This window comes from Poromitra crassiceps, assembly GCF_964638095.1.
Source record: "Poromitra crassiceps genome assembly, chromosome: 7".
In the NCBI taxonomy this organism is placed as follows: Eukaryota; Metazoa; Chordata; class Actinopteri; order Beryciformes; family Melamphaidae; genus Poromitra; species Poromitra crassiceps.
The window spans coordinates 70524-98094 of record NC_139628.1 but is presented as its reverse complement, the minus strand read 5'-3'; the positions used below and the strand labels follow the sequence as shown (position 1 = coordinate 98094).

General features: G+C 46.3%; 1 protein-coding gene across 2 annotated transcripts in view; it reads right to left on the bottom strand.

The window, feature by feature from the left end:
* The window catches only part of LOC310779813 (eukaryotic translation initiation factor 4E type 2-like), an 88067-nt gene extending 63624 nt beyond the window's left edge, over positions 1 to 24443 (bottom strand). For both annotated transcript variants that reach the window (XM_083640320.1, XM_083640321.1), the window contains exons 1-3: positions 24245 to 24443; positions 17604 to 17691; positions 13438 to 13572 (exon numbers count right to left, since the gene is read on the bottom strand). In XM_083640320.1, the coding sequence (XP_083496446.1) occupies positions 13438 to 13572; positions 17604 to 17691; positions 24245 to 24285 (264 nt within the window). In that variant the 5' untranslated portion in view covers positions 24286 to 24443. The remainder of the gene's footprint in view (positions 1 to 13437; positions 13573 to 17603; positions 17692 to 24244) is intronic.
* Between the last annotated feature and the right edge of the window lie 3128 nt (positions 24444 to 27571).

The window sequence follows — 27571 nt, the reverse complement described above, 5'->3', positions numbered from 1 at the left end:
GCGGTATGTGTTTGTTCACGTGTTGTCTTAGATGATAGGGACCTGATACCATGTGACAGGCTGGGGAAGTGTTTAAACTACGCCCTGCAGTAATAAAAACAAAAACACGTCAAACACGTCATTGGCGGGGAGGGCTATTTCTGATAACACGTCAAAGACGTCATTGGCGGTGAATGAGTTAAGAAGCTCGGTCATTGGCTCCGACCATGTCAATCAGAACGGCTTCCGCTCCCTCCTCCCTGTGTGTCGCTGTAAATAGTGCCCTGCTGCCTCAGTGAAAACAACAACGCTAACTAGCTAGCAAGCTAACGGCAGAAACCTACACGCTAGCTCGTTGCTACACGCTGAAAACAGCAAGTTGGATTGTTTGAAACTATTTTCCATGGGCACTGCCACTAAGCGCCGCCCACTATTGAGACCTGCGGCGCCAGACTCCTCGGACAGAAGAGACTCCTCGGACGGAAGGGAGAGGAGGCTGGCTAGCGAGACTACATGTTCAGTGAATATGTTTACATGCACTTAAAAAAATCAAATGATTGCGTTAGTCCGCCTAAAACCGGACTTTTGAAATGCATGTAAACATGTTAGCTCGACTGAAATCGAAGTTATAAAAGTCCGACTAACACACCCAGATAATGCGATTGGGAGTCGATCTACTCCTGCATGTATACAGGCCAATCGGACTGGAACTGGACGAGGCGATCAGCGCATGCGCTAATGTTCTTTGACCCGGAAGTCGAACAGCGTCTAAAACTGTTACTGTATGTTAGCGGCCATGTTAGCTAAAGCTAAGCTGAAGTTCGTTGATGTAGTAGTAGCTGTGTCTAGAAAAAATATTTTTGTAATGGAATATCTTAGTTTCAACTGTATTGAGCTAACAAGGGGCAGCTTTGTGTTATGTGACCATCCCTGCGTTTGAAAGGTTTATCCGCGCTCTCTCCACAAAAACACAACCTCGCTCGACCACATAAACACAGAACACAGCAAAACAATGTCCTATCACTAAAATACACACAGGGCGCAGCGTCTCTCAACATAAACACACTGCCACACTATTATGGGCCAGAAGTGATCATTTTGAGGGGAAATGTTTGTATAATTATATCATCTTTTTTAACGAAATAGCTGCATTATTAAGAGACTTGTTGCTACCAGTTGTTCGAATTGGCAGAGCCTGCGGGGGAAAGAATGCATATGAGGCAACATGATTCCATAAAAAATCAATTTCCCACCCGTGCTTGTAAACTGGGACAATGACAGTAGTCCGAGTAAATACAGTAGCCTAATCAAGCTATAACCATAGCTCGACTCAACTGTGCTTGTAAATATACTGAGTGTACCCAGGTTATTTTCTGTAGCTACAAATGACACATGTCTTCTAAACGCCTCACAATGTCTGCTATTTAAATGGTAATGGTTTGGGAATTACCACGTCACGCCCGCTTAGTCCAGGGATAGTCACTCCTTCTTCCAGCCCGCTGAGAATCGACGCAACCAACGACGCATCGACGCAGCAAGGCTGGGTAGTGAGAGCTCTCCTTCTCACTTTCGAACTCGAGCTCTCACTCTAGTGCCAAATTCAACCGCCCTTGCTGCCGGGAGCACCCCTCAGAGCGACCCGAGAGGCATCGGTGAACCACGGCCACATGGCAAACGTTCATGCCCGACCATATGACATTTGGAGCGGCAACGATACTACCTTCTTGCCACTGACAGTACCGCCCGCATGCGCGAAATGCGAACCAGACATGTCGAGGCTGTAGTACCTAACAAACGTGTGATGAGAGGACCATGAGGCCTCAGCGCACATGTCCTCCACCGAAACACCACACAACAACGCGGAAGATGTCGCAACGCCTCGCGTAGAATGCGCCTTGATACCCTCCGGGGGTACCTTACCCATGGCAGAGTATGCCAAAGCAATCGCCTCCACTATCCAGTGTGATAAGCGATCCTTGGAAAGGGGCCCACCCTGGGCCTTCTGCCCAAAACAGACCAACAACTGGTTTGTAGTGCGTAATGAACGCGTCCTGGCCACATAGGCCGAGAGCGCCCTTACGGGGCACAGCATGTGCAATAGGGCTGTGAATCTTCACTGGCCTCACGATTCGATTCGATTACGATTCATCTGTCAACGATTCGATTCGATTCGATTAAACGATGCATCACGATGCATCGCGATGCATCTTAAATCGATGCATCACTTTTTCCGCAATACATGATTTATTTTTTCTCACTTTCTTTTTTCTCACTGTGTGGCTACTTTTAAAATAAAAGTGCATTTGGAATTGCATTGTATTATGATCCATAATTAAAATAAACAACTGCATGTACTTACATTCTATTTTATTTTATTATAAAAAAAATTTTTTTTTTTTTTTTTAACACATTGACTGCCAGCCGTTTTTTTGTTGTTGCTGTAGGTAGCTTCTGCCAAGCCGTTTTTTGAGGATTCTGGCTCATTTTACAAGAGCCGAGGATTCTTTTCTGCTTGGAGTTTGTGAACACAAAGTTCACAAAAGTACTAATAGAATGTGTGCTTTCTCTGTCTAAAATAGTTAGTTTGTAGAGTTAGTAGTTATGTAGATATTAGCCGTTGAGTACAGCATGGTTTCAGCGTCTGAGAGTGAAAGCTGAGATAATCGCAGTTTTGTGAAATTCAATCAAACAGGCAGAACAGTCACTTTAACCATTTATTTTTGGCATCAGTGAGAGATCAGACATCCAAACAATATAGTTCCGAACGCCCTCTCCTTCAAACTCCTCCCCCCGTGGGCGTGTCTGGTGGCTTTCAGCCTGCGTTTGTCACAAGCGAGTGCTCTGCTGCTGCTGCTGCTGCGAGTTTGAGCAGCCTCCCTCCCTGGCAGCGAGTGTGGATAGGGCTCACTCGTCTCTTGGGTTTGAGAGCCCCGATGAAGCCCCGTGCGACTCTAGGCTTTATGCTGCCCACCCAGTCCATTTCTGGAACCCCCCACCGCCGTGCGCCCGTGCGCAGCAGCGCGAAAGCGTCCCCGCCTACAGTATGAGAATGAGGCTCGTTCGTTTCTGGGTTTTCGGAATGCGTGCGATTCTGGCCTTTCTGCGGGCGTTTCAAAGTGTGTTTCACCCATAATCTATTATGCAAATTTGCAATCCTGGTGTGCTGCTGCTGGCGCGGCCGCTCTCGGGCGAGTCTGGTGACTGATGACTGTAAAATCGCCAAGCCATTTCCTTGAGAATGGCTGGCTTCCTCCCGCGGCTGCTTTTGGTTGACTTTCTCTCTGTCGGGAGAGCACCGTCGCCACCTAGCTGGTCGGTAAAATAGATTATACACATTCAATACTTCCAATATCTCCATAGGAGACGCGGGGGGCATTGATCCACGTAGCACCGTCAAAAAAAATATATATTTTTTTTGACGACTCAACTCGTCATTGGCAGTGAACGGTTGGATTGTGTTTGACGACTCAACTCGTCATTGGCAGTGAACGTGTTAATAATCGATTTTTGATATTTGTTAATCGATGCAGAATCGTGCACGTCCGCATCGCGATGCATCTTATAATCGATTATTTTTGACACCCCTAATGTGCAAGTGCCTCTCCTCGCCCGAACTGAACGGCGGGGGACAGCATGCTGACAAGCCTATGACCTAAAGCTGGCATTAATATTCTTAGGTTGAGAAGCCGGGTTAGGTCGCAACGTAACCATGCGCCCATCACCCCCAAAAACCATACAGGCCTGCTGCACCAAGAGGGCAATCAGGTCACCAACCCTCTTTCCTGACGACAAGGCCAGCAGCAGCGCAGTCTTTAAAGACAGAAATCGGCGGAGTCCAAGGGCTCAAACGGATGACCTGCGAGCCCGTCCAGCACCGTAACCAAGTCCCATTTGGGAAAGACGCACCGCGACGATGGGCGCAACCTACGCGCTCCCTTCATGAAGAGCGAGACCAGAGGGAACGCCCCCACGGGGCTCCCCTCAATTCCCATGTGGCAAGCAGAAATCGCGGCTACGTACACCTTAAGCGACTTGCGGGGACTGGCCTCCGTCAAGCAGACTCTGACGGAAGCAGAGAACTGGTCGCACACCACAGTTCACTGGATCCACACCCTTGTCCGTGCACCAATGCGAAAAGACCCGCCACTTGTACGTGTACTGAGAGCGGGTCGAAGCAGCCCTAGCACTCTGAATAGTGCACACCAGATTATCGGGCAAGTCCTGGGCTAGCAAATGGTCCTGTTCAGGAGCCAGACTGCTAGCCTCCACCTGCTGGGGGAGGGGTGGAGCACCTCCCTTTCCGCCTAGGATAGAAGATCCGCCCGCACTGGCAACGCCCAGGGCGGACCTTGCGCCCGGGAGATCAGGTCCGCAACCCATATCTGCTTGGGCCAAATGGGGCCACACAAGAGCCGCAGGCGCTGTTCCCCCGCACCTGTCGGATCAGGGGGAACGCATAGCGCCCGTCCTGGGGCCAAGCGTGCACCTGAGGGTGGAGGCCCCACCCTGTCTGACGCGAGTTGCCCTGAGACAGCAGCCCTTTGAAATCCGCCGGCCTAGCACATGAATCGCTGACAGCGAAAGAAATGGGGATACGCCCACCGAGGATGGCGGGCTTGTCCTTAGAGCTACAAGCCAAAGGCTGGCACTGAGCCCAGACCTTGGCGAGCTGATGCCCCTGCTGGACGTGTAGCCCCAGCAAGGAGCGGTATGTCCATTGTAGACCACGGAGCCATGTTAGCGCAAGCGGCTTGGCCTCCTGTGGCCTTCCCCACACCGCCTGCACAGCATGAGTCATGCAGACAGGCATGTGACAGAGAAAGGAGACGGGGATACGCCCACAGGTGAATCCCCGCCGCTAACTGGTTCAGCGCCGCGGACCTGTTTGTCCAGGTGGGCGATCGCTGCTGTATTGTCCGAACGGATCAGAACATGGTGCCCATGTATCAGCCGTTGGAAGTGAAGCAGAGCCAGGCGAATCGCCTCCAGCTCTAGCACGTTTATGTGGTGAAGCTTGTGAGCTCCCCACCGGCCGTACGCCGAGCGGCCTCTGAACACTGCACCCCACCCCCAGAGGGAGGCGTCGGTACGAATGACCAACCTGAGCAGGACACAGCCCAACAGAGTGCCTCTCTTGAGAGGTAACGGGGGCCCGCCGACCTGCTCAATGCCCGCCGGGCCGGAACGTCAGAGGAATCCTGCGATAATGGTCCCTGGCCTGGTCCAGGTGATATCTGAGAAGCCCGATCTGGAAGGGGCGGGTGTATAGCCATCCCAGCGAGAACACATCCACCGCTGAGGCCATAAGTCCCAACGTGACCGTGCACTGATGCACTGACACGGAGAGACCCAGACTTAATGCCCTTTTGCCGCCCGCATGGTGCACGCCTGTCACTCCGGCGAGAGGCATGCCAGCATGGCCTGAGAGTCCAGCTCGAGCCCCAGGAAGGTTGCAACCTGCGCTGGGACAAGGCAACTCTTCTGCCAGTTCACCAAAAACGCCAAGGTCTGCAGGTGATCTGTCACCGCCCTGGCATGCTCCATAGCGCGGACCCTCAAGTCCGCCACTATGAGAGCATCGTCGAGATATAGGAAGACGCAAATCCCACTCAAGCGGAAGGGAGCCGGGGCTGTCTCCACGCACACATCGAAGGTCCGTGGGCTCAAGAACACGCCAACGGCAGGATGCAAACTCGTAAGCTTTTCCCAGGAAGGAGGTCCTCAGGTATTTAGCGCCAGCAAGGGGCGGTACGTCTATTGTAGACCAAGGAGTCATGTTAGCGGCATGCGACGCAGCGGGCGAGATGCCTGCCACACCTGAAGAGCACCCCTGTAGCACTGATCGAGGGGCTGGGGTGGCTCAGCCCAGGAATGCCCAGCTTAGCTGCGGCCCTGGGCATCACCCCACGAACTGCTCCCTTGAAGGGCTCGCTCGTTTCCGCGCGAGCCTCCACCTCCGCAGTGACGGCGCTAGCACCGTCCCAAGCCTCCTCCCTATCGGGAACCTCCTCCTGGGCGATCTCGACTAGGGGGTCGTACCCGGGGAATTTGCCCCGCTCTAACTCCAGACTGCTCATCTAATTCGGACCGGGGCCCCTGGCCCTGTTCGCCCTGAGCAGCAGGGGCTTCACCCACGACAGGCCGGAGAGATTCAACGGACACGTTTCTCTCGAGAGGTGTACCGCTAGGGATGGGTACCGAGACCCGGTATCAAACTGGCCCCGGGGCCGGATTTCGGGATACCGGAGGATCAATAAGCTTTCACGTTAACGGTTCTCTTATCGGTACTGTCTGGAGTGGAGAAATTAAGAAAATAGATTTCCTCTATAGGCTATATAATTGCTAAATAAACGTTACGTTATCTTGCACATTTTATCTCACCAACTCCGTAAGACAGGCTTATGATGTGTTTTTTGCGATTTCCGAACGAGAAAAGGGATAATCTTTTCCGCGTTGCGCTCTCCATCAGAGAGAGACACAGCTGCTGCCTGCAGCCAAGATGAGAGGAGTAGGACTGAGAGAGGAGAGGGGAGGGGCTGGGGGCGTGCCTTACAGCACACACCACACATGCAGGGAACAGGGAAGGCAGGCAGGCAGATAGACATGCAACTGAGCAGAGCACACGTTAAGAATGGCTGAAAGAACGAAGCGGTCTAAAGTGTGGTTGTACTTCACTCGAGTCGATGGTGAGAATTCACGTTGTCACAAGTGCAATAAAACCTAGTAAAGGTGGAAACACGAGCAATTTGTCTAAACACTTAGCCAAAGTGCATCACATTCAAACGGAGAAATGCACCGTTTTTGACAAGCTAGCTCGCCCTCCATCATCTCCTGTCAATGATGCCACGGCTGCTGTTACCCAGTCTACCTCATCAGGTAACATAATACATAATGTGAACGTGGTAATGATTAAGACAAGAGTGTAAAACATTTCCCAACGGTTTGGGTGTGTTAATCATCATAAATCCAGTCTGATATAAATCGTCAGGTGACGGTCATCAACTCATCATCTCAGTTGTCGTTCAGACATGTTACTTTCAGAGCAGGGGGGGATATTTAGTGATTTGGGGGGAAGTGCAGCAGACAGATACTGTCTTGCTTTATTTTTATTATGCTTTCAGTTTCCCTAGCTGAATGTTGGTACTGTATTGGCACAGTGTGGTAGAAGGATATTTTAGGATATTTACATTAATAATAAAAACGCACCCATTAAGATTTTGCAACTTTTTTTGTTAAAGCTGAGCCTGCAGCTACAATGAACCAGCCCAGTCCCACTGTATGCTGTTGCTGCAGTTTGCTACTCATGTGAGGAAATAAAGCAATTTCTATTCCTAATTTGTCCCTTTTTCCCCCCTTTCTCCTCTTAAAAATAACAAAAAGAACCGACAACAACCAGTCCCATTTTTTTCTGGGTTTTTTCTCTTAACTCATTCACCGCCAAAGACGTCTTTGACGTCTTATCAGAAATAGCCATCCACGCCAAAGACGTGTTTGACGTGTTTTTGGTTTTATTAGAGCAGCGCGTGCAGCAAACACTTTCCCAGCCTCTGACATGTCATCTGGTCCCTATCCTCAAAGGGTAGCCGACAGCACGTTATCAAACACATACCGCAGCTGTTGTTTGAAACGAGAAAGAAGGAGGAAAAGAGGAAAAACAGAGAAACGCGCTTCCTTGTACAGAGGAAAAAACGCCATTGAAACGCCTCTCGGCGCGCTGCACTGCTGCCTTGCTGCAGGGCGAACCTGGATTGCCTAGTCAAACCCGTGACGAACATGATCGATCCGGTTCCAGCAGCGCCTGGTCCCAAAGCCAAGCCGCGGACCCGTTCCTGTGTCGTGTGACTCGTGTCGCAGCATTCGTCCCACTCCCAGCCCGAACGAGAGGAGGAAAACGCTGATGGGGAAGGAGGGGGAAGGAGGTGCGATCTAGCTGCAGGCAGCTGTGGACAGAACTCTCTCTCTGTGTGTGTGTGTGTGTGTGTGTGTCTGTGTCTGTGTCTGTGTCTGTATGTGTCTGTCTGTCTGTCTGTCTGTCTGTCTGTGTGTCTGTCTGTACACTCACTCACACTGAGCAAACTGTATTGTTGAATGTAAAAAAAGCACTTCATATATATATATATATATATTTTTTTTTTGTCATTTGTGTCATAATGAATAATATTTACATGTCTGATGTCAATACAGTTCAAAATAAAAGAATTGAGAGCGAGTTCTGCATGATATTGTGTGCTGTACATAAATGCCATTTTCTGCTATTTCTTTTCTCAGAGAGACATTTTGGGGGAAAACAGGGTGTATATAAATGGCTATAAGTAGAGTACAGAACATGCTAAAAGCTCACTTTTTTTTTCCTGGTGAACCCAGAGACGTACATCTTCATTTTGAGGTATTGCAAATCACTCTGGAGCTAATAGATAATTTACTGTGGGTCTTGAAAGATGACCAACAATTATGAAAATCTTTGGCCTGTGCTAAATATTGGCAGTCCTAAACTGGCGGTGAATGAGTTAAAAATAACAAAAAGTACCGATAAGAGTACCGTTAAAGTACCGGATCGATAAGGAGTATCGATAAGAGTACTAGTATCGTTAATTCCTTAACGATACCCATCCCTATGTACCGCTGGGAGGAATGTCCTCCTTAAGGAGAGCGAAGCTCTAAGACGCAGCACGGCCATCTTGAAGATAGCTCAGCAGCTGCAAGACCGAGGGCTCAAAGCGCCTGTGCAGCGTGCTCATGCCCAAGGCAGAACACGCACCTATCATGCCGGTTCATACTCGGCCAATGTAGTTTTACACAAGGCCCATCCCCTCGCTGACTTTCCCTGCTCAGTAGCACAAGAGAAAGCAGGAAGCTAATCACTAAAATAGCAAGCTCCCGCAGGCCGCACCCTGTTAGCGGGAGTACCGTTTTAAGCAAGCTAGCAAACTAGCATGAAGCACAGTCTAGACAGTAAGCAACCCGGAGGCTAGCGAACGTGTGCGTGCAACGGTAACGGCAATAGCCCAGCCCGAAGGGAAGGCAACAATACCCACAACCTGTTAACCCGAGAGAACAAGCCACTAGCTAAGCTAGCGTAAGCACTGAGAGACAAGCGTGCGCTAACACAAGCCTGCGCACAAGCCAGTGCAGCGAGCCTCTACCACCGCAAGCTGAAAGCCAGCGGCCCGTGAAACTAGTCAATCTCAGAAAAAAACTCCTCAGGAAGTTACAATCTAGTAGATGCTATTTGCACGGGGGCAAAGCAACACTTAGCAGACAAGCAAAGCTGGCTAAGATGGCGTAAGTACTGAGAGAAGCGGCTAACACACTCGTGTGGAGCGAGCTTACCTAGCTAGCGTATTCGCTCAGCTAATATCTCAGAGCGCCCCCTCCGGGGACAACGCCAGTAATAGCTACACTACAAGCAGTATGTAGGTTCCAGCAATGCCTGTGCAGCGTGCTCATGCCCTAGGCAGAACACACAGCTATCGTGCTGATCGTAACCAGCCAGCGTAGCATCGCACATCTCACAGCTCCTGGCTGTCCCCCCCCCCTTTCTCATGGCAGCCGCCTGGCTCATTGCACGAGTTAAGAAGCTAACTCGTAGCAAGCACCCGCAGGCTGTAGCAGGAATTAGCGGAGGTTTTACCTTATAAGCTAAGCAGCAAGCCGCCCTGAGGCTAGCGAACCTGCACGTGCAACGATAAGCGGGTGGTAGCAGAAGCTAACGCACAATATGGCCAGATGCTAGCCGCACTGATGCGAGCTAGCTATCTAGTTATTAACTGAGAGCACAGCTCTTGAGCTACTACTCTCTCTAACGTTACTCCAGCCGGAGTGAACTACACGGAGGTAGCCTGCACACAAGATACTAACTGCACGGGTGCAAGCTAGCTATCTACACAACAACTGGGTGCGTTACCCCGTCCGCGGACGCAGCCTGCTAAGTTAGCCTATTGTTCTGTGCTAAAACAGTAATACGCTATTCGCACGTATGCAAGCTAGCTTTCACACTTTGAGAGCAGACCTTAGTTAGCTCTCAAGCCTATCACTATCACCACCCCAGCTGGGGAAGACGAAGCACGCTACACGGCGGTAGCTATTTATACAGGTGTTAACTGCAAAGCAAGACACTCTTAGCTTTAGATGAACTTGTTCCGACGCCGCTGGTGAAGAGAACAGGATCGGGTCCCCGAAGCCTGAAGAATCTCGTCCACACAAACCTCTCGAGGTGGACAAAATAAGATGGAATTAGCCTAGCTTTTAAGAGCGCAAACTTGAGCTAACACAGAGCTTCTGAATAACACGTCCTCAGCGCGGCTGGAAGAACGATGAGTGGCTATCCCTGGACTGAGCGGGCGTGACGTAGTCACGGGGGTGGCCGCCTCAGCCCCAGGGGGCCCCACGCCACCTACTGGTGGGTGGTCGGTTTTATATTAAAGGTCATTTTTTGAGCAAAAATAACAGTCTTCCAGTGGGCTGCGTACGCAGTGAATATGGCACTAGAGTGAGAGCTCGAGTTCGAAACGAAGTAAAACCCCTCATGCAGGCTAATGCTACTGCTAGCGTTTTTTATGCTCTCAACCCGGGTCATTAGAGCAAATTACCTGTTGTACAACAGTTTCTCCCTGTGAATTAAATTAATAATTAGCTGTATTTACGTAGGCTACATTACATATTTGCGGGAGTGGGATGAATCTCACACTACTGATGTCGAGCATGATGAGTGGTGAGTGAGTGACTGAGGGAAACGTGAGTTTGTTTACTGCGTTGCATGTAATTTTAAAGGAGGAGATCCACAACTTTCTTTTAAGGGGGCACCGTGGCCAGTTCAAACCAGGGAATGCCAAACTGGCCATGTGGAGAGTTAATTTTAGAAGGGGCATTACAGCCAAACTGTGGGGCATCCACCGCACTGTCTGTTTGACCGTGGTATTCCTGCTCTGGATGACGCCCCTCGCGGCACTTGGTGCTTACGTTCTCTAGTCTATGAACGTATTTTAAGCTACATTTTTCAAACAAAACAATAGCCATGTGCTAGGTCGCTAGGCTCCACTTTTGGTCCATATATGGGTCAATGATGTCACCCTCAAAAAGGAGTCTCCGCTAAAGAAGTGTTTGAAGAGAAGACGTGTTTGTATTTTCCCATACAATGAGGCAATCCAGTAAACTAAACTTAAAGCTATAGCATTAGCCGAGTAAGCTACATGAGGGCAAGTGGTGGACTGAACAGGCGGGCGGTTGGTTCATGCATACACGTGGATTAGGATGGCATAAAAGCTCATCCGCGCATCTCTATTCTGTATACTGCAGAGCGGAGGACCCATGTTAATGATCAAACACTCTATATCAGGCTTTCGGAAAGTAGAGCAAGGTAACAAATTTATTTTTTATTTTATTTTAATACCACATACACCTTTAAATATATGTATGAGTATATGTGGGTACATACCGAATAGGGATGTTCATTTTGAAAATTTTCCAAAATCGATAATCGGTGAAAATTAACGATCAATTATCGATTATCGATCATATTAACTCATTGAGTGCCACGGACGTCGATCGACGTCAAAGTAAATAGTGACGTAGAGTGCCACGGACGTCGATCGACGTCAAATGCGTTTTTTGACGGTGGGACGTGGATCAAAGCCTCCTGGATCTCCTGTACAAATATTGTAGCTTTTGGAAGTGTATAACCTATTTTACGGACTCATTAGGTGGCGACAGTGCTCTCCAGATTAGAGGAAGGTCCGGAAAACTGCAGGAAAAACCTCCGTGATCAAAGAGAAACCGCTCATGCTGCAGCCAGAGCCATATAGATGGCTCTGACTGCACTCTGACTGCAGCTGATGCTGGCTGCCAACAGCAGTCAATCCGCGCACACAACTGAGCTCCTCTGCCTCTGTCTGTCTGTCTGCATAGTTTCTTCACACGATTAGCCGCCAGAAAGGCAGCACCCGACGCCGAAGGGCCAAACCTTTCCCTCCAGTCCGGTTTGGCATTTCCTTGTCGCGCTGGGAGCCGGCGCAAAAAAACTGAGCCCTCCGAAAATAGACTGGGTGCGTGTGGGGAGGAGTTTGCAGCTGAGGGGGGGAGAGGGGGGTGGGGCACGCATGCACCACACAACTACACCACGTCACTACATCAGAAAATATTATCTTCAGACTCAGAATGTGCTTGAAATGCTGCATTTCACAAAAGGTGGAATAACTCAGCTTCTAATTTGAAAAGTGTCTTTTTGCTCAAAACAGCCTATCTTCTCCGGCTCATAACTAAAGAACGGAAAATGGGATCAATAAACTTTTTTTTGCAGATGATAGAAGAGAGTGGAGTCTCGTGAAGTCCCGCGATACTTTCCTGCCGAATGGCCAAGTACAGGAGGACGCTTTGCGGTGGTGGTTTTAGCGCAACCTATGTGGGGTTTGGCGTAACCTATGTGGGATTCGAAATAACGAAGGTTATGCCAAACCCCACATAGGTTGCGCTAAAACCACCACCGCAAAGCGTCCTCCTGTACTTGGCCATTCGGCAGGAAAGTATCGCGGGACTTCACGAGACTTGGTGACCGAGATCACGTTTGAGGTAATTTGATCCCTGTGCGACTCCAGGAAACAGCCTTTGGCGAAATATCACTGTGGTGGTTCTTGAGGGATCAGATTATGATGATATTTGGCGAAAACGGGAATAAAAATAGCTATTTAGATGCAGGAAAGACAGGCTCACACTTGGCCCCAAGTCAGCTCCATTTTACAACTGACTTGGACGCTATTGATCTCAAAACAACGCTAGGACGGCCAGAAACGCCGCGGAGATCGCTGCGTGAGTGGCCAAATCATAATTAATGCCAGGAGATGGGTCCAGGTTAAAAAAAACGAAATTCTCCTTTAATACTTAGAAAATTTTCAATATTTTCATTTTTTTACAAAATTAATGCCTATGGCAGAAAATACGAAAGACAACGTGTTCTCCTCAATGAACTCTTTATTTCAATGTGTCTCCTCTCCAACACTGCTGTCCCCGGCGCATGCCGGTGTGAATTTCCCATGTTTAAAACAGTTTTGTTGGCACAAAGGCCCGTGCCCAGCCAGAAAACTAGAGACTATATGAAGCTCCACCTCACGTTAGTCGGCTGTGCAATGGAGTGGGGCGAGGAGGAACGATTTCCACCCAAACCTAGTCCAAAAAAAAAAAAAAAATTGAATAATTAGAAAATCGATCCAAATGCCACAGGATCGATTCCAATCCTTAACGATCAATTATCGATTTTCGATAATTGATGAACATCCCTAATACCGAAGCCACCGTTCCGATCTGTCTGATGTTTTTTTATATTAGTTTATATATTTAAATATATGTATAAATATAAATTGTGTGTACGTACCGAAGCCATCATTCTGATCTGTCCGATGTTTTATTATATGAGTTTATACATTTAAATATATGTATAAATATAAATGATGTGTGTACGTTACATACTGAAGCCACCGTTCCAATCTGTCGGATGTTTTGTTCGTAGCTCTGGGAACTGGCCGGTCGACTGGGAGTTCTTCTGCTGTACCAGAACGTGTAGTTATACTGCAGAGGGTGCTCCCCTGATCCTGGAGACACCGTCTAAAGACAAACAGGCAGACAGACAGGTAGAGAGACAGACAGACAGAGAGGCAAACAGGTTAACATGGGAGTTGGTCCCTCGCGCCCCTCTGTGATATGAAGCGGTCGTTTGCTTGCTTGGTCCCGTTCGGCCATCCTACCTTTCATTCTACCGATAAACACAGGCAGCAATAACAGCACACAGAGATGCGTCCAATGAACCGGGATACTGCCCATACTGTACATAGCTGGCTGTACCTACAGAAAACATTAGATATCTTAGGTATAGCATCTATAACAACAGGGCCCCTGACTATCTCAGCAGTCACTTTCAGAGGAGTGGTGGTACACACTCCCACAACACTAGAGCCAGTAATGCTGACTTGCGTGTACCTAGCTTTAAAACAAACTTAGGTAAGTGCTCCTTTAAATTTATCGGGGCTACAAACTGGAACATGTTGCCCCTCCACTTAAAATGTACAAGCAGCCAAGGTGTTTTTAAGAATAAGGTCAAATTGTGGCTTTTTGAACAAGTCCATGCCTAAGCTCTGATGTCCTGCACACCGCCTAGTCCAGGAGTGTCAAACTCAATTTAATCCCGGGCCACATCAGCATTATGGTTGCCCTCAAAGGGCCGGATATAAATGTAACACGATATCAATGTACCAATCACGTGTTATAATATTTTATAATTGCCTGATTTGATTATTCTTGTTTTTAGTATTAACTTAACGATTTCAAAATGGTCCCTCCTTTCCTTGCTGCTGCCCGTTGCTCACCACCTTGCGAAGCATGCTGGGATAGCTGGCGTCAGGACATCGCAAGCGGCAAGACGAGAGGAGGGGCCAAAATCTAAATATACCAATTGAAGAAAGGAATTCAGGCAGCCAACCAAGCTGCAGCAGCAGGGCAAGTGTGTGTACATTGCTCATCGCTCTTGTTGGTGTGCAGGTCTGAAGGAGGAGCGGGGACACAAAACTTTCACAAAGCTTTCTCCCGCCACATAGGCTAAATGAAGCTTCTCTGGGGTCACTGGTGACCAAAACATAAATGTGTTAGCAAGTACAAGTCACACCTTTCAATATACTTTATACGTACTCTACTTATTTTGCTTATTTTTGCTTACTATCACATTTTACTGTTTATTTTATGCTATGTTGTGTTCTGAGTGCGAGCTACTGTAACCTGTCCCAATTTCCCCCCGGGGATCATTAAAGTCTTTCTGATTCTGATTCTGATTCTGATAAGTGATGAAAATCCGTTGCTTAGTTACTGAAGAAAGTAAGATGCTTTTTCTGCGCTAGCAAGCTAACACAGCTAATGCTGCCATCCCACAATTCCTTGCGGCAGTGGAGTCATCAACACACGACCTTTGTCATTGTTTTGAGAGAGGTTTCAGGAGAGTAGTCAAGACTACAGTGCCAGCCATAGATGATTCCGTTGCTGGAAGCTTGCTGACGTCGACGGTGGGTCTGACTACGTGAGACTATCAAGAGAGTGACCCCTAGCGGCCAAACCGCACGTTTAAGTCAATAGACAGGCATGGAAAGTCCCACTATAAACCATTATCTGTCGTTTCACTTTTTATTGCAAAATGCTTCCACCAGATTAAAGAAAGACATTATCTGATGTTGACTGATGTTTTTATGTAAATGTGTGCATTTTTATTATTGGTCTCCAAACAGATCATGGCTCTGTACAGCCGCTACATATAGCTCAACTCAAGCACCGACACAAACCCTGTACGTTTCATTTCGGATAAAGCATGCAGGTTTTTTATATGGATTACGTTAGCTCTGGGAGTATGAATTGCTTTGAATGTCACAACAAGCTGCTTGCTTACCGAGCGGGGAGTCTAACACCGCTGCCTGAGCTAGCCACAACAGCTAACGGTCCGTCGTGTAATGCGTCCGACCAGTCATCTGTATAATTCAGCAGCATTCCGCACCGTCGGCTTAACATATATAGTAGAGCCCGACCGATATGGTGCGCCGATATTGCCGTTTGTTGTTTTTTTTGTTATAGACAGCATGTTGTGTATATTTGATATTTTTTCTTAACTATTTGTTCTATTGTGTTTTTGTATTTCTAGTTATTTATAATTATTAAATTCACAGTTAAGTTTACTGTTTCATTGCATTGAGTTTATTAATAAGTTGTAAAATATCCTGCCTACATTACATTTCAATTCATGTCAACTCATATCTTTGTCAAGTGTTTGATATTTGAGGGTTGCTGATGTGGTGCCAGGGATTCCGCTAGACATTTTCCCAGACGGCCAGTGCAGCCGGTAACGTTCAAAAATTCCGGCCGTATCGAATATTTACCGGCCACTATTAAAAAAAGGATGTTATAAAATAATTGTTTCCTAAATAAACGAATCAATTCATTTCTCTATAGTCTATTCTTTATAGCCTCTATAGTCGATCATATTTATTCCAGTGTTGTCATTAAGAGGCCGATTTCGCAGCAAGAATATTGAATTGGTCGGCACGTCGTTCTCGGTAAGGACGCTTTCGTTATTGAAACAGACAAGATGCATGCATGCTCCTATAGCCTATCTATCTGCATTTGCAGACACTCATGAACCCATATTTTCTGGACATTGCCTTGATGAAAAAACAACGTAGCGTTAGCTAAAAGTAATAAGTGCAACAGTGTCAGTGCAGAGTGCAGACAGCGCACAACTTGAATCTCCAGCAATAGGCTACGCACCTTAATCTCTCCCACTCCACACCTGGCGGCACCTGCGTCAGCTCTCCTGCACTCGTCCTCGGCTCCCATGTGGCTTTATTTGTGGTAAGCATTTTGATTCATCTCCTCATCATACGAGCATCGGGCAACAAGCACGAGCCATTGATTGATTGATTGATTGATTCGGCCGACAAAATGCTTTTTACCTCCGCTAAATTGACAGCCTAACGTCGGGTCGCTTTCGCTTTTGACGGCGGCAGACACGCTTCTGTTTCTTTGCTGCCGTCTTGCTGGCCTCGGCTGAAGTAGGCTACTTATTGCATGATCTCGATTAAAAAAAGGACTGGCCTAGCAAGGGATGTCTGTTTTGACATTTAGGTTTCCTCATGTGTGTTTCCTCACAGCGGGTCCAGCGCTGGCCGGCGGGACTGATGCTGCTTGTGCGGCTTTTAAACGGCGCTCTACAGTAAAGAAAGCGTCTGCTATATTTTTCTTTTTCACCAACACTCAACATACAGGGGGCAGAAAACATATGATGTAATAAATCTCTATTTAAGTCGTAGCTTATTGGCAACATCACTTAGGTTATAGGCCACACAATATTAGGCTATTTTATATAAGGAATTTATTTATCTGGCATATTTTCAGCCGGCCACTTGAGCCGGTGACCTTTCAATTTGCCGGCCCACGCAACAAATACCGGCTAAAAGCCAGCAATTGCCGGCTAACGGAATCCCTGTGTGGTCCCACCTCTGGTCGTTAAGGGCGCCTGTTCGGAGCGAGGGGAACTGGTTGGAATAGCGTGATCCTCCCACGTGCTATGTCCTACCGGTGAAGCTTCCCCTGTCAGGTGAAAAGAAGCGGCTGGCTAACTGCCCATGTCTCGGAGGAAGCATGGAGCCAGTTTTCGGCTCTCCCCAGATCGGCAGAGGGTGGAGCAGCAACCAGGATAAATAAATAAAAAATTAGCACTAATGGGGGATAAAAATTTGATAAAAAATTAATAATATTATCGGACGATATATCGATATCTGTATTTTTTTACTCCCTAATATCGGTATCGGCATCGGCCTCAAAAATCCAGTATCGGTCGGGCTCTAATATATAGACATCGGCCCGCAAACGCATGCAGGACTCGTTCCGCATTATAAATTCCAAATCTGCGGGAATTGCTTTGATTAATTAAATTAATTAATCCAATGAATTGACATGAGGAAGATTAAGTGGTTTAGAGGTTCTAAATGTTGGTTTCAGTTAATTGCCCAGCACTACCTAAGATGCTCTTTGGTTAACTACAGCCCTAAAACATGAAACCACAGAAGAAGAGAAAGCCTTCTGACTCATGCTGACATCATCACCTTGCGTCGGTTGTTGTTGTTGTTGTTCGTCCCGTTGTCGTCATCACGGCAACACACCGACTCCTCCTGGTCCTCCTCATCCTTCAGACTGCCCACACACACACACACACACACACACACACACACACACACACACACACACACACACACACACACACACACACACACACACACACACACACACACACACACACACACACACACAAGTTGCTGTGTTGTACCTTAGGGTTCTAATGTTCTTTTAAAATGGGTCCCTCAAATCAAGTGATCGGAGGCCCATACCACGAATGGAGGATAAACAGATCCAGGATCTGTCTCTTGATCTGAGCCCTGTACCACGAAACAAGATTACTGGCTTAGCGAGGTAACTTCAGGTTTAATCCTAGTTTTGCCGTACCACGACGCTAGTTAACTTCTTATCGAGATAGATCACCATAGCAACTTAACACGTTGACTGCCACTGACGTATATATACGTCAAAAAAAATCCAGCGGTTCGATTTTTTTTTTTTGACGGTGCTACGTGGATCAATGCCCCCCGCGTCTCCTATGGAGATATTGGAAGTATTGAATGTGTATAATCTATTTTACCGACCAGCTAGGTGGCGACGGTGCCCTCCCGACAGAGAGAAAGTCAACCAAAAGCAGCCGCCTCCCGCGGCTGCTTCCTCCATTCTCAAGGAAATGGCTTGCCGATTTTACAGTCATCAGTCACCAGACTCGCCGCTCTCGGGCCGCGCCAGCAGCAGCACACGGGGGATTGCAAATTTGCATAAGCCTAGAGTCGCACGGGGCTTCATCGGGGCTCTCAAACCCAAGAGACGAGTGAGACCTATCCACACTCGCTGCCAGGGAGGGAGGCTGCTCAAACTCGCTGCCAGGGAGGGAGGCTGCTCGAACTCGCTGCAGCAGCAGCAGCAGCAGAGCACTCGCTTGTGACAAACGCAGGCTGAAAGCCACTAGACACGCCCACGGAGGGAGGAGTTGAAGGAGAGGGCGTTCGGAACTATATTGTTTGGATGTCTGATCTCTCACTGATGCCAAAAATAAATGGTTAAAGTGACTGTTCTGCCTGTTTGATTGAATTTCACAAAACTGCGATTATCTCAGCTTTCACTCTCAGACAGCTGAAACCATGCTGTACTCAACGGCTAATATCTACATAACTACTAACTCTACAAACTAACTCTTTTAGACAGAGAAAGCACACATTCTATTAGTACTTTTCTGAACTTTGTGTTCACAAACTCCAAGCAGAAAAGAATCCTCGGCTCTTTTAAAATGAGCCAGAATCCTCAAAAAACGGCCTGGCAGAAGCTACCTACAGCAAAAAAAAAACGGCTGGCAGTCAATGTGTTAAATATGCTCTACAGCTAACCTGCTTTGTAGCAGGTTAAGTTCAGAGGATAAGATCAAAACCCATGAAAGACCCACCTGCTTACCAATCAGCTCTCTGGAAACAGCGAGTCACCATTCATATCCATATGAAAAATACATTGCATTCAAATGAAAAAGAAAAAGAAAAAAGAAAAAAAAAGGCTCCTGTGGAATTAATCAAGGACTAAAGCCTTGCACTTTGTTGCAGGCTACATTTAAATTACCGTAAGCCCTACTTACCACTTTGGAATATGTTTTTATATATTCATTTTTGTGCTCTCAAGTAGCCTAGATACGTTGTTTGACCCCGCCGATTGATTGCAGCTGAATGGTGAGTGGAGAAATATCACTAAACCGCATAAAAAGGTTACATAAACGTCTCCAAAGCGCACGGTGCCGTGTGCGCAACGGAGCTGAGACTGACGTTGGGTTGGACATGGTCATATGCTAGAATAGCCTACTACATCTAAGCAATTTAATATGGGATCCCATGCACACAGATCATTCATATCTAGGCTACTCCTGCATTTTGCAGCTGCAACTGTGTTGCTTTTGGCCTGTATGAAGTGATTGAACTTCATATTTCCAGCATCATTATATGAAATATGGAGATATGCGACTCTGCTGACAATAGCCTATATATGTGACCACAAAATAGGCTATTTTTTATAAATGTAATCTATGCCCGCACGTAGGCTACCGTGTCGATTCAGTTCAGAAGCCTTTTTTTATTTTATTATCATTCTTTTTTTTTTGATAGCCTATAGGAATTATTCAATCAGTGCGACTAAACACATCATGACATCATTATTATTCGTTGAGCCTAAATGGTCTATACATATGGATTTTGGACTGAGACATTACACATTGCTTCCACTCGCAGTTTATTGAGAGGGTGAATTCAGCTGCTGTAGGATACGTGGAGGCAGAAACCGCTCTTCAAATATATGGCTGATGTGAATAAAAGTGGTAACTTTAGAACTTTAGACAGTCATTCGGGAACAGACTAATAATATCCAATGCGGATTTTGATTCTGACATAGTAGTAGTTGGCTTTGAATGAATGAGGAAATAGGCGTGTCTGGCGCTGTAAATGCTACGGTTCTGAGCTGGAGCGCCGGGTCTTGAAAATCACACCCGCGCAGGACTCTGGCGTGTGTGCAATGTCTCCCTCTCTCTCTCCCTCAGTCTCTCTCCCCTTATCTCTCTCTCCCTAACGCCTACATTCCACTAGGTCCGTGTTCGGTCCGTCTGCGCTGCGGTACGGCATCGGAGCCGATACGTTTGCACTCTAATCATTGTGTCAACTCCCACCTACTCCGCTGCGTTGCGTGTCTACTCCGTCCCAGCTCCGACGATCCGGAGCTCTCCGAAAAAGATACGCAAGGGTTCTATTTTTCACGGATGACGGAGCAAAGCCGCAGCAAGTTGGGCGGAGCCAGGCATGAAATCAACAGGGCAGAGGTGTTTACAGCATTCAATATCAAGCCAGAGGACAAATATGTATGAGGAAAAGTTCATAATTGAAGTGGAAAACCACAAAATAATATATGACACAACACATCCTTTTTACAAGGACAACACCAAGCAAGTCCACCCCTCCTCTGCTTCTCCAGTTGGGAACAATGATCTTCTGCCTGTTTGTTGTTGTATTTATCCCACATACAAATTGTCTCGCTCGATTTTACCATGAGAACTTGTCGGTCTCGTCCCTCTAGCTGTCTGGCGGAGCGGAGCTGTGACGTGCTCTGCACGCAGCCGGTTAGTGTTGCCGCAGCACAGAGCACGGAGCAAAACCGGAGAACAGCTGCAACGCAACGCAATGCAACCAGTGCAATCCCGGCGTCAGTCTCTCTCCCTCTCCTCTCTCTCCCTCAGCCGTTTGTTTCTATGCGGCTCCTCTGGAAGAAATATAACATTAGATGTGGAGCGCCAGCTGCTATACATTAGCATACAGGTCGCTACTTGTAGCTCAGCCAATCTCTGGCTCAGCTGACAGGAGGCTCGAGACAGACACACACATGCGTTTGAAGGACACAGAAACATTATCACTGCAAGGTGAAATCTTGCGTTTAGGACATGTCATCACAACAAAACAACACGTGGGACCGCTGAGTAGCGACTGTAATGTTATAGCAGCCTCGCTCTGTCTGAGTCTGAATTATTTCCTCCTCTACAGTTACCAGTGTCAAGATACTGCGAGTTAGCAAACAACAGACAGGAAGTTAGGTGTAGCTGTGCCAAGGTCTGCCCAGCGTTAGGTGGAATGGGACAGGAAGTTGGGCTGGTCTGCCTTCAGAGTAAAAGCATAAATTGTGTCACTTCTGAGATATATATATTTTTTTAGCTGTGCAGTGCAACAAATGGTTAGAGACTTATAACCAGTGGTGTAGTCTACGTGCAACGCAGGTAGACGCAATCTACACACTGCGAAATTATTCAGATTTGCGTTGGCGCACTGGGAAATGCGCTATGATACGTATCGTTTTCAATTTCCATTCATAAAATTCACCCTGTGCGCTCTGTGTGTTACCCTACGTCCACACACAGCACCCAAGCCTTGCCTTTACCCAGGCTTTTAAAGGCGTCCTTTTTAGTCAATGAGGCTGTGTACACAGGGCGCCTCAACGTGAACCTTCTGTGTACCCACGCCTCGCCTGAGCTGCGCCGATTTTTACATGAGTTCTATTTTCAAGCCGACAAGGCGCGTGAAGGCAGACTTTTTCTGTCAAGCCAGGAAAGAAAAACGCGACAATATCTGTGGGAAATGGCAAAGTCAACTGAATTTAAAAATAAAATGGTGTTACAGCGTTGAGCAGAGAGAGAGAGAGAGAGAGAGAGAGAGAGAGATTGACGGGTGGCTATCACGTGGGGCTTTCTCCCCGTCGGCAAACAAATCTTCAGGAGACAGAATAGCGACCGAAGAAGCAAGATGAAGCTGATGGCTGAAGCTATTCTGTAAATTTGGGGAGGAACAACAACAAGAAATGGGTCGAATCTCCGCCCACTTCCGGCCGAAACCAGAGTCACAGTATACCCTCTGAAAAAAGGTAGACTACACCACTGCTTATAACAGTATAAAAGTACAATCGTACAATCAATCTATCTATCTGTGTGTTATTTAAGTAATATTACACTGGAGAGTGTGCTTTACTGTCGTTAGTGGCACTTCAGTGATGAGTACGGACCTCGGTTTCGCCCCGGTCCTGCCGCATCACTGTCGTGCCACTAACGACAGTAAAGCACACCCTCGAGTGTAATATTGCGATTAAACAACAATAAAAAACAAAATACAAGCTATAAACAAAGGTGTTCATATTTTCGGGCCATTTGCTCTCAAAATAATGAACTTTTTGCCGAGTGTTAGTCCGAGATAAAAAATAGTCCTCATTGAGTCAGCCAGACGTCAGCCTGCCGATATGCTCATCACATTAGTTAACTGTAACAAACACCTGTGCAGAAAGCAGCAGCTAGCTTACAGCGTTGATGCAAATGGATTGTTTTGTTGTTAATTTTAATTTATTTGGTGGACTTACTGTTGATGAATGTTTGGAAGAAGAGATAAACCAACAAGCTGCTGGTTTCCACACAGGTGTTTTAAAGGAGGAGAGGGACGGTACTTATCAGACTGAAAATACTGCCTGTCTGAGATTAAAGAGGGTTGAGAGGCAGGCCTTCGCGTGATTTGACAGTTCTGGGCACTGGAGTTGGCGTTGGCCAATCCTGGTGTGTTCCGCTCTCAAATCGAGTGTGTTCTGGCGCTAAGTGAGTGTGTTCTGGGAGAACCAGGCTCTCCGAGCCTCGTGCCACTTACGTTAACGTTATTCCCGAATGCGAGTTTAACTAAACCAGTTACATGTCCTATGCATTCTACATCAAATGAATACATTACTGTTTGTTTTATTTTGTATTTTACATACATTGTTGGGAGTAGTGAACTACATGTAGTTGAACTACATAGTTTAACTACATTTTTCAGTAGCTTGCTGGTAGTTCAACTACATTCATGGCTCTGCCCATTCGCTAGCTCCATATAGCTCAACTCAGTCTCTGTTAGAGCTAATTAGATTAGCTAAGTACACCATGAGACATGACCGAAAACGGCATCAGTCAATATCACATAGTTAATGTTTTCTTTAATCAGGTGGAATCATTTTTCAATCAAAGGTGAAACGACACAGATACAGGGTTTCCTCTATATGCATTTAGTAGCGGCGGCCCACCGCTGCTAAATCCTGGCCACCGCTGCTTCAAAATAAGATACTTTTTGGGGGGGGACCTGGCCAAGAAAAGCAGCATGAAGTTCCAGATGCTACAAATAAACATGTTATAGAGAAATAAATGGTGCAAAGCACAAACTGTTATAGAAAAGTAAATCTGTGCAATTATCTGGGCCAGCGGCGTCGTACGACACGCTTAACCACCACATGAGTGGTTTTTATATCGATTATGCCAGCTCTGGGAGTATGAAGTGCTTTGAATGCGGATGTTTGGTCATTTGGTGATTATGCTGGAAAAAATGTATTGAGGTTCTGGGCTAGTGCATGTTAAAAGTTTCCACCGATTGTACCTTTTTGGGCCTTTTTTCGAAAGGTTGCTGGCAATTTGAGCAATGTGTCACATCTGCCATCTTTCTGACAATCTTTGCTGTCACACATTCGGGGGCTGTGGCTCAAATGTCTGTAGAAGACGAAATGATGCCAGTGTGCATGCGTCACGACTCGATTCTCGTCAAACTTTGTCTTTTAAAACAAATACCGTTTTGGAGCAACTAATATTCTGATATAAGGTTGCCCCATGCGACCCTACCTATACATTCAAAGTGCAGAAATAAGGTGAGTTTAATGCCCGACACAGATGTCCAAAAACATTTTGGCTGGAAGCCTTCCAGTGGAAGGAAAGCGGGCTGAAGTCTTGAGACGCAGCGATCGGAAGAGAATGAGGCTCTATTGATGTTCTCATTCACAGTAGTGCATTTAACACATGAATTCACTCACAAAGTAAAAACATAATAATTATTTTTGCGATGTGGCCTTTTGGATCGTATATTTTACCTTGCAACACTCTACTCTTGTCTTTGTGTCCATTTTATGTAATGCACTTTGAGTTGCCTCTGTGTATGAAATGTGCTATAACGTTACAAATAAACTCGCCTTGCCTCTGGTTAACTCACGGCTCTAATGTTCTTTATGTCAGTAACTATGTCAGTAGTAACGTTGTAATGATGTAACGTCATGCAGTGTCAGTGAGAGTGTATTTACTCACGGTGCTTCCAGCTGGTTCATTCCTGGTCGGTCACACTTCATCAACCCGCTCTCCTCTGCTTTCTCTTGTTTGTTACTGTATGTTTGCTCTCTATTCTCTGTCTGCTTTCTCCTGCTGCTTTCTGTGTTTACTTTATTTCTCTTATCTCCTCTTCTCTCCTGTCTAGCTTTTTCGATCTCTCTCTCTCTCTCGCTGCGGCTCTTCCTGGTCTGGTACAGCGCATGCGCAGTAACTGCTGACGGACGTGCAGCGAAAAGGGACAAAAATCTGCTCCGTTTAACCCAGAGCATAACCTCGCGTCAACAGGCTCTTCTCGGCGAGAAAGAGCCTGGCTCCCGCCCACATTTTGTCATCCTACCTGGTTCCGGCCTAGAGCCCGCCCTAGACCGGATGGGCAGCGTTTCTAGCTCGTCAACTTTCACGTTAACTTGACAATTTGACCCAAGTATCAGAACGGCAAACAACAAAACAAAAGATGGACGTACCGAACGAAGTTTTTGAAGAAGTTATTTTAGAAACATTGCGGATTCACAATCTCACATCTTTTAAGCCAATACAGAAGCTTTGCATCAGACAATGAATCGAGGCAAGAGACGTTTAATTAAACGTAGCCTACTATTAATTTTTTGCTACTATTATTTTTTTTCTTTTTCAAGATTACATCAACCTGCCATGGGACTACAGGTGGAAACTAGCCCTTGGGCTATAACCTGGCATATTTACTGTACGGCTGTACTGTTAATTAATGTGCAATGTCCCATTCTTTAAATAAATGAATCTGAATCTGAGGCAAGAGACATCAAGCTAACGGCAACAAAGACGTATGTTGGCGCACTGCCTTCCGGTGTTCATTCTGGTTCCGTGGTTTACGCCCCATGACAAAAAGCGGGATGAAAGGTGCCCAGACTACCCAGAGCATGACGAATCAGCGTGACGTCACTTGCCACCAAGAAATGCGGAACCCCGCGGCAGTTAATAGCAGAATTAGCTAAATGTATAATATATGCATGTCGTGTTAAAGTTGTGTGAACTGTCGCAGTTTTTAAAATGTAAACAGAGTTAGCTGACTCTTGGACCGATGAGTCAGACACGGAAGTAAGATTCTGGATTAAGCAGCGCTAGCTCCGTGTACTAAACGAATAGAAGACTTCCGGTTTCCCGAACTAGCTTAGAGTTCCGGTTTGGACATTCAGCCGTCAGAGTAAAAGCGGCGTAATTCATGTTTTTAAAAGCCATAGAAAAATGGTTAGTTTGCAGATTAAAACAATAAACAAAGCATCTAAACAAATGTAGGCCTATACGAGGGATCAGCGTGACGTCACTTGCCACCCAGAAATGCGGAACCCCGCGGCAGTTAATAGTATGAGTTGTGTCAAACAAACGGTAATATCTCAAAAACTATAGCCTATATCAAATCGCTTATATTTTGACATTCTGAGTGAGAGCTGTAGCCTGTACTACGAAGCTATCTTAACAGACCCGCGATCTGTCACTTTGATCTGGTTTGACTGAACAGGATCAAAGCTATCTAGTTTAACGATACTACGACGCTGGTTTTCTACTCGATAACTGAAGCTGGCTTTATCTGGGATCTGCCTGTGCACGCGCACGTTTTTCGCTCTTGCACAGGCGCGCGTCCACGCGAAAGAGGTGCGCTAGCCAATCACATTATGAACAGCTGAGTTGATCCACGCCCACACCCATTTCCTCATTCAATGAAAGCGCAGTGCGTGATCAGAGTTTTAGCGGATATTTAATGTCACCTATGTCAGAATGAAAATCCGCGTTGGATATAGTCTGCTGAAGGACTGCTAAAGCTGCCGCTTGTATTCACATCAGTCATTTGATTTACTTTGATCAGCGATTTCTGTCCCCTAAATGTGTAATCTCAGCCTATAAATTTCCACAATCTGTAAACCTATTTAGACCATAGATTTAGAAACGCATGCTCAATGAATAATGATCTCTATCACTCATTATGTGTGTAGTTGCACTGATCGAATAATTAATATATAAAATAATGATAATGCTGATGCCTAATATAAAAGAGAAAACTGCTGAACTGAATTGAGACGATGCGGGCATAGTTTTCATTGATAAAAACTAGCCTATTTTTGCTCATATATTGGCATACAGCCTACAGGACACACTTCCAGCTGAAACATGCAAGAGGAGCCTGCATATTTAGTATTGGGGCTATCCCATATTTATCCCATATCTATATTATATGTATAGGCTTTTCTGGCATGTAGGAGAATATCACCCTCACTCCATTTGAGGCTCCGTGTATGATATGCGCTGCGTGATTAATAGTGATCATATTTCTCCACGCATCGTTGAGCTGTTAAGACAGCTTAATTTAATTAATTAATTAATTAATTTAATTATGTAGCCTACAGAGCCACAAATGTTTTTCTTGTTCTATTCTCAGTTGACTGCAATCTATTTTTCATATGGCGATCTTATATGAATGGTGAGTGACTCCAGAGAGCCAATTATATGGGTCTGTCATGGATTTTGATCTTATCCTCTGAAGCTAACCTGGTCGGGACCAGGTTAGCTTTGCAGCATGAGTTGCCATGGTGATTAGAAGTTAACTTGCTTTGTAGTACGGCTAAACCAGGGTTAAACCTGAAGGTACCTCGCTAAACCACTAATCTTGCTTTGTAGTACAGGCTACTGAAGTAGCTCAAGAGTTTGATGTATAATATATGCATGTTGTGTTAAAGTTGTGTGAACTATCGCAGTTTTTAAAATGTAAACAGAGTTAACTGGCTATAGAGTCAGCCACTCAAGCCTCGCGCCACTTGGGCTCTATAGGGTTCCATTGCCGTTGCCACCCAGTGACACAGTTTGTTTACCAAAATGCTGCTCGGCTGATCCCTCGTATACAATACAAATTATGTATTAAATTGTTTAATTGTATATTTATTATTTAATTATTTAAATTATTTGCACTCCAGTGACTACACTGAACAGCATTTAACCATTTACATACTGAGAAGAGCAGTCTCAATGTTATTAAAACAGTTGTTGTCAAACAGAAACATAATTTGTATTGTATACATTCGTTTAGATACTTTGTTTATTGTTTTAATCTGCAAACTAACCATTTTTCTATGCCTTTAAAAAAACATGGCCGCTTTTACTCTGAAGGCTGAATGTCCAAACCGGAACTCTTATATTTGCTAGCGAGATAAACCGGAAGTATCTTATTCGTTTACCGATAAAGAGATACCTTCCGCCTGGGTGACCGTGGAGCCTCGAGCCTGTAGCTAACCTAGTTAGCCTGCAGCCTCTCTGGAGCTGTACCCTGTAGCTGGAACG